This window comes from Grampus griseus (assembly GCF_964374135.1).
Source record: "Grampus griseus genome assembly, chromosome: 19".
Taxonomy (NCBI): domain Eukaryota; kingdom Metazoa; phylum Chordata; class Mammalia; order Artiodactyla; family Delphinidae; genus Grampus; species Grampus griseus.
The window spans coordinates 3,794,791-3,802,698 of NC_139013.1; the positions used below are offsets into that span (position 1 = coordinate 3,794,791).

General features: G+C 58.2%; 1 protein-coding gene across 1 annotated transcript; it reads right to left on the bottom strand.

Moving 5' to 3' along the window:
* Positions 1-567: 567 nt before the first annotated feature.
* LOC309836993 (leukocyte immunoglobulin-like receptor subfamily B member 3) lies at positions 568-7,167 on the bottom strand (the record flags this gene model as incomplete). The annotated part of the gene is made up of 12 exons (XM_082677252.1): positions 568-1,657; positions 1,735-1,899; positions 2,679-2,731; positions 2,956-2,993; positions 3,079-3,121; positions 3,459-3,566; positions 4,274-4,324; positions 4,932-5,234; positions 5,497-5,793; positions 6,021-6,323; positions 6,471-6,755; positions 6,939-7,167. The coding sequence occupies 12 exons, from the start codon at positions 7,165-7,167 to the stop codon at positions 1,514-1,516; spliced, it is 2,019 nt and encodes a 672-aa protein (XP_082533378.1). The 3' UTR covers positions 568-1,513.
* Between the last annotated feature and the right edge of the window lie 741 nt (positions 7,168-7,908).

The window sequence follows — 7,908 nt, forward strand, 5'->3', positions numbered from 1 at the left end:
TTCCCTTGTCAGGTTTTGGTATAAATATTGTCCTGATCTGATGTGTTGAGGTATGTTTCTTCTTTTTCTGTTCTCGGGAAATGTTTGTGCAGTTTTGGGGTGTGTGTGTGCGTGTGTGTGTGTCTTTCACGAGTACATAAGTGCTCGGAAGAAATCACCAGTGAAGCCGCCTGAACTGCACACTTATACGTCGGACAATGATGACCGTCACAGCATTTGTCTGCATCCCATCACACAGTCGCCATTTCTTTTTTTGGTGAGAACATTTGAGATCTGCTCTCTTCAAAACACTCAAGAGGGGCTTCCCTGGTGGCGCAGTAGTTGAGAGTCTACCTGCCGATGCAGGGGACACGGGTTCGTGCTCCGGTCCGAGAAGATCCCACATGCCGCGGAGCGGCTGGGCCCGTGAGCCGTGGCCGCTGAGCCTGCGCGTCCGGAGCCTGTGCTCTGCAACGGGAGAGGCCACAACAGTGAGAGGCCCGCATACCGAAGGAAAAAAAAAAACACTCAAGAATGGGATACAGTGTGATTAGCTGTAACCACCATGCTGTATATTAGATTCCCAGAACTTATTCATCTTATAACTGGAAGCTTGTGCCCTTTGACCAATATCTTCCCATTTCCCCCTCGCTCCAACCCCGGGAACCAGCATTCTACTATTTCTTTCATTTTGACTTTGTTAGATTCTATATAGTTCAGTCGTGGGTAAGTTTTGATTAGAGTCAATGTATAAGGTGATAGATTTTCCACTTATTTTGTCCATTTAGTAAATTGTACACGTGAAGATTTCCATTCCATCTACATTTTCTGTATGTTGGCGTCAAATTTCTCATAATGTTCTGTTACTATCTTTATAACGTCTGTAGGATTTGTAGTGCTGTCTGCAATCCCTTTCATGCTATTAGAAGTGTGAGCCTTCTCTCTTTTTCCCTCGGCTGTGGTGGCTAGGATTCATGAATGTTTTCAAGAATGAGTTTATTTTTTGCCTTAATTGATTTTCTCTACTTTTTGGTTGTCTTCATTATTAGCTACCCTTGTCATTATTATTCCCACCTTCTGCCTTCATTTGAAATAATTTGCTATTTTAATCCTAAACTCTTGGTGTGATATGTTAGGTCATCGATTTTTTTAAAGGCTTTTCTAATTCATTCATGATTCTTAATTTTCTCAATTCATAGGTTTGATGTGTATTATTTACATGATCATTCGTTGAAAACATTTTCCCACTTCTGTTTTGTTTTTTTTTTGTTTTGTTTTGATTTTGGTTTTCAGTTCACACATTGATTTTTGAGAAGTCTGTTGCATTATTTCCCAAATGTAAGGATATTAGTTATCTTTGAGGGTAGAATCAGGTGACTGCCCAAGGGCCCCAGGGGCTCCTGGTGGTCTGTGTTGGGAGTCCAGGCTGTCTGATGGTCATTAGGCGGTGTCCACTGCGGGCAGGCAGCTCCTGTGCCTTCCGGGGTCCGTGCAGTCTGCGTCCCCGGAGCGTGGGGTCTGGGTCCTTCGTGGGCTAGCGGACGGCGAGAGCAGCATACACGCTGGGCTCTTCTGGGGGCTCCCCTGACTGGGGGGCAGGGGTTGCAGTCTCCCGTCTGAAGGTCGAGTGGTTCAGCTGGGCATAGGTCACATCCTGGGGGGCTTCAGATGCGGCGGCCTGTGGTGGGGGAGAGGGAGGGAGGGTGTGTGGTTGGGGTGGGGGAAGCCTGGGGGCCCGGACAGGATAGGACCCACATGACCGTCCCTCTGCTCGTCCTCTTCCGCTTGTCTGTCCTTTGTGTCCAGCAATCTCCCCGACAGGGAGGAAGGAGAGGTGGCCACCCCCCGCCTTAGTCTTGATCTTGAGTGGTTCACCTGGGCGTATGTCCCCTCCTGGGGGTCTGCATCCTGCCTGTTCTGCTGGAGGGAGAGAGTAGGACAGAAAGGGGACTTTCTGGATCCACTGTGATCTCCTTCCGTCAGCTTTCCACTGTGTTGGCAGAGTGATGCTTTAAAACCTTAGGTCAGGTCACTTTCCTGATGGAACCTCCGGGGACCTCCTAACACCTTGGAGCCTCTGGATTCTTTCTACTGTTCTGATTTCAGTATTAACACGTTATCTCCCTTGCACATTTGGCTCCAGCCGCACGGCCATCTTCCTGCAAAAGCACGTCCCTGCCTCAGGACCTTTGCACTTGCTGCCCCCCCACCATGCACTCTGTCACCTCTTGCTTTACTTTCCTTATCAGGACCTTGCATTCTAGGACGCTACCTGCTTCTTTACATATAGTCTCTCTCACCCACCAGGTGAGCTCCCTGCTGCACCTGCAGCACCTACAGGGAGCCGGGGGGATGCGCTCTCCTTGTGCACCACTTTTGGGTGAATGAAGGAAGGGGGGCCTGGGGACTTTCGGGTGATTCACTTATTCACAAATCCTCTTGAGACGTGGGGCTTCTCTGCAACACCAGAAGGTCAGACAGAGGACGGGGAGCCAGGAAAGGGGACCCCGAAGGAGGGGCCATGAGGTCACAAGGAAGCAGGAGGGGTGGAGTCACAGCAGGACGACCCAGGAAGCGCGGAAGGAGACGTCAGTGTGGAACACTGCTGGAGCTGGGATGTGAGGACAGAGATGTGTCCATTGGACTGAGTTTGGCAACAAGAAGGTCTCTGGTGGCCTGGACAGGAGCAGGGGTCTCACCGGATGGTCCAGCTGCACCCCGTCCTCAGGCTGTGTGTCCTTCACGGCAGCATCTGCTGGGGCGGAACAGGGTGTGTATCGCTTGGTGGGATCCCCTGAGATCCCTCAGAGCTGGAGCCCCCGCAGTGCATCCAGAAGGGGCCACTGAGACCCAGGGGTGAGGGGAAGTGTGGGGTTTCAGTCCGCACCCCCTGAGCCCACCCCTTCCCAGCCTTCCCCTCCCCCACACAGGTGCCTCCAGAACCCTGTGTCCCCCACCCCGTCCTCTTCTGCTCACAGAGGGCCTGGTCCTGGGCGGCGGCGGCCGAGCAGGAGCTGGGGAGGAGGCGGGCGTGTTAGGGGGAGAATGAGGGGGAGCTGTGGGCGGGGCGGGCCTGGGGGTCTTCGGGGCGGGAGTTACCTGCTCTGCAGGCCTGTGTCCTTGGGCTCTGGGTCTGCAGCCCCTGCGGGAGGGTGGAAATCAGCTTCGCCCTGGGCTGGGGCAGATGACAGAGGCTCGGCCCTGGGACTCTTACGACCCCCGCCCCTCACACGGGATTCAGGAGGAAAGAAGGAGACCTGAACTCATACTTGCGTACATGTTTCAACACTTCATGAGATTGAAAAGGAGGAAAATACCTTAAATTATACATGTCAGCTGACAGTACGTGTTTTCTTTCTAGATTTTTGAGTTTCAGACTCTGGACAATCTTTTTCTAAGCTGACCTTGCCCATCTCTTAGGTTTCCCTTCGGCTGGTGCCCTAAGCCCACCACCTCCAGTCACCCCGTTCCCTACTCACCTGACTTCCTGCGTCTGCTCTGACTCCAGTGTCGGACGAGGAGGACGAGGGGCAGCAGGACGAAGGCCACCGAGACCCCAATCAGGACGTTCAGGTACCATTTGAGACCTGGGGCACCAGTGACGTCATGCATGAGCCCAAGATGCCATTTAATTGAGCGCCTACTGTGTGCAGGCTCGTGCTGGGGTCTGTGCATTCATCTCCTCTAACCCACCCCACCCATTTTACAGATGAGGAAACTGAGGCACAGAGAGGGAATTCACCAACCCCAGTGACCCAGTCTGGAGGTGGCAGAGCTGGGATTGGAACCCAGGGCTGTGGGCTCCCCGAGCTGTCCTCCTGCCGCGCCCCACCCAAGGTGGACACCAGCTTTGTGCTCTGGGGGCTTCTCATCTGCAGGGGGGCCTGTCCGAGGGTCTCATCTGGAGCCGAGGGTCCTTCCTTGTTACCCTGCCCTCCCCCACCACAGCAGGGACTGGGGGAGGGGCCGGCTGTGTGCGGTGGACTCTTCATCTTTCCCTCCCCCTCCCCGTACAATGCCACCACCACTGCGGCACTGGGGACAGGCCCCCATACAGTCACATCCTCAGGGGCCTCCCTGTGAGGCCTCCTCTCCTGGGGGGTCAGAGCCAGAAGTCAGAACTGAAGGAAATCTAAGCTCCGGGCCACGATTCTCTGCCTTTACACTTGGAGAAACTGAGGCCCAGGCAGGGGAAGGGGGTCCAAGTCAGCGTCTCCAGAGGTGCGTGAACCAAGGCCATAACCGAGCCCTGCCCCCCTGGGCCCAACACCATGTCCCACAGACCCTCACTCACCCGTCTGTGGGCCTGGCTCCGTGGGGGGAAGGGCCCCAACTTCAGAGCCTCCTGGGGGTCAGGACAGAAGGTGAGGGTCGGGGGCTGCTTCTCCCCACCTCAGCCCACTGCTCCTCCCCCAGGATGGGCCCCGAGGGGTCATTCCCTCTCCATGACCCCCACCCTTCATCCACCAGCCTCAGAGCTCCTGGAGCCCTGGGGTCCTCCTGGCATCTCTGCTTGACCACCAGCCTGTCCTTGAGGATCTGAGGGCATTAGATCCTCCCAGAGACCCTGAAACTGCCTTGGGGTGGCCTGTGCTCCCTCTGCAGAGAGGCCTCAGTGACTTCCTAGTTGTTGAACTGGGGCCTGTCGGTGGGGGGCTGGGGCCCCCAGAGGGTCCTGGGAATGAGGACAGGAAGCGGGTGGGGCTGACCCTGGAGTCCCCACCTCATGAAACCTTTCCCTTACACCTGCCCTGTGGTCTCCTCTACAGTCGTCAGGTTCCGGATTCCAGGTGAGGTGAGAAGGTGTGGGAGGGGATGGGAGGGCCTCTGAGGGGCAGATCCCCCTCTGGGTGACCCTCCCTCACAGTCCCCTCACTCAACCCCAGCCCAGAGTGCTCGGGACAGAGCCCTGAGCTGACTGAGTCAGAGAGGACAGGGTCAGCGTCCCTCACCTGAGACCGCGAGCTCCAGGGGGGCACTGGCATGTGACAGCAGGTAGGGGTTACTGCTGAGTGAGCTGTAGCACTTGTAGGTCCCATTGTGGGCTGAGGTCACGGGACTCATGGAGAATTCGGCCTGGAAATGCCCACCTCGGTACTTTGATCTAAGACGCAGTGGGGGCTGGGCTGCCCTCTCCTTGGACAGAAGGAAAGTTTCCTTTGTGCTCCTTGACTGACATAGCAGGGTCACGTTCTCTCCTGAGGCCACCAGGGGGCCCGGCTGCACCGAGAGGGAGGGCGTGTCAGGGAACCACCCTAGAGAGAGGAAGGGGGGTGAGGGGCTGCCCGCCCCCTGGTTCCGAACTGCGACTCAGCAGGGCCTCCCTGAGGCCCCTCATCTCTGTCTGTCTCTGTTTTTTCCGAGTCTCTCCCTCTCCCTGCCCACCCCCGTCTCTCTCTGTCTCCCTCCCTCCCTCCCTGGGGACCCCTCACGCCTGGTCGCAGCATCACCAGCTGGGGCTCCCCCGGCAGGGCCTCTGCAGAGTCTGGGTCCCTGACTGACCCGCTGGCTCCTCACCTGCCACCAGGATGTCCAGGGGGTCACTGGGGGCCGACCACTCGGAGGAGAGGTTGTGTCCACCGTAGCATCTGTACCGGCCCGCGTGGGTGTTGGTCACCGGGCCCAGGGGGAAGTCGGCCTGAGAGAGCCCAGCCTGGGGCTGCCGGCCAGGACGCTGGGGGAGGGCCTGTCTCCCCTCCTGGGACAGAGCGAATCTGTCATAGCCGACGTCAGAGCGACACTGGAGGGTCAGGCTCTGTCCAGAGGCCACGACAGGGCCCTGCGGGGTCAGGAGGGAGGGCTTCCCAGACACACCTGGGGGAAGACCAGCCCTGGGCTGTAGGGGCTGGTTCCTCCCATGAAGCCCCTTCTCCCGTCCTAGTCCCCAGGCCTCACTGTCGCTACACTCTGTGTCTCTGTCCTGTGCGCCCCCGCTCCCCCCTCACCCCACCCTCTCATCTGGGACAATCCTGGGAGAAAAGCATCTAATAATCTGTCTCGTGCCTCAAAAAGTGCGTGAGGCCAGGGTGGGACCTCCTCACCTGGGAACAGGAGCTCCAGGGGGTCACTGGGGGCCGACCACACCTGGGGGGTGTCCCTGTAAAAGCCGTGGCATCTGAACATCCACCTGTGGCTGGGGGTCACGCGACCCACGGGGAGCAGGGCCTGGGTCTGCCCATGGGGGCCTCGCTGTGCATCCAGGGTCCAGGAGGACTTGGGTTCTCCTTCCTTAGTCAGAATGAACCTGTCCAGTCGCTGCCATGAGCCACACTGGAGGGTCACGTTCCCTCCCGAGGTCACCACAGGGCTCGGCAGGGCTGAGAGGGTGGGTTTGCTGTGGACCCCTAGGAGAGAAGGAGGGAGCTTGTCAAATGGGGCTCACACCCCCCTTGCCTCCTCCAGGGCTGGGCTGTGAGAGGGACACACCCCTGAGAGCAGACCCCCTTCCTGAGGGCAGAGCCCGAGGCTGGGACCCCCGAGTGTCCTCTCACCTGTCACCACCAGCTCCAGGGGGTCACTGCGCTCTGACCAGCCAGTGGGGCTGTGATAGTAACAGTGATATCTCCCTGCGTCGGATTGTGTCATATATGAGATGGAGAACTTGCCCTTGTCCCCGGGCTCCAGTGAGGGCTTTCTGTACCAGGGAGGTGAGCTTCCCTCTTTATTCAGATGGAACTCCCGGACCCCCAAGGTCCCCTGACACCGGATGGTCACGGGGCTCCCCCAGGGGATCACAGAGCCTGGCTCAGCCCAGATGGTGGGTTTGGGGAGGGTGCCTGGAAGGACATCAGAGGTTGCGTCACAAGACATCCTCACCCCCACGTCCCCAGCTCTCAGCCCCCAACCTCCCAGACTCCCCCTCCTTCAGCCCTGAACTGCTGTTCCCCACCCCATTGCCTGAGGGTGGCCCCTTGTCCCCATGATCAGTAGGGAGCTGGGACACCTGGGGACAGACTCACCTGCCTGCACCTGGGTCCTCAGGCCCACACTGAGCCCTGGAAGAGAGACCCCTGTGAGAGTTTCGCCCTGAATCCTGAGCAGCGCCTCTCCTACCCGTGGGCCTCCTGAGTCCTGGGGTCTCCTGACAGAGCAGCCTGGCTGTGGGGAGAGGTCCCTCTCTGGCTGGGTCTTCCCCTCCCCCTCCTCCATCTCACCGAGGCAGAGCAGGGCCGTGAGGCTGGGGGTCATGGCGTCTCGTCCCTGTGGTCCAGGCGGTGCAGATGGAGGAGACCACGGTGCCCTCAGGACGGAGACCCGAGGGTGTGTCCACTGGGAGGCTGGTCCTCCCCGTCACGGGGCTGTCACGTCAGCAGCCCCACAGGAAGGGGAACTGCCCCTCCGCAGGAGCCTGGCACTAGTTTCCACAGGGCTCAGGCTGGAGTGGGCAGCGGCCTTCTGCAGGCTGCCCTGTCCCCGGACTCAGCCCCTCCCATCTTCCAAGCCCGCAGGCGCGTCTCTCCTTCTTCTGCTTCTGAGTCCCATTGACCTTGGCTCTGACCTTTGTACCTCGCTCCTTCACTCCTCAGGACCTCGGTGGTAACGTGGCCGCACCGCCCCCCCCGGGTAATCCAGGACTGTCTCCTCATCTCCAGCACTTAGAAGGTGCCTTGGGGGATCTTCAGGGGAAATTCAGGGCTCATCCTAAGAGTACAAAATGATAATAATACAAATAGAACTCAGTATCCTTCTGCGCGGAGTAAGGTAGAGCAGGTAGTGAGTTTCGAAATCACGGTGACTTTCCTGCCCACCCCGTCTGAGCAGAGAGACAAGAGAACAGAGCCTGGGAGGCGACGCCGACTAAGGATACCTCGGGCAGGTGCCCATCACCCCCAGCACGGGTTTCGACACTAAAGGTTTCACAGGAAGCAGAGCAGCTGTTTCCCTACACGTCAGTCTCTGTTACCATCCCAAATGAGATGCATGACGCCT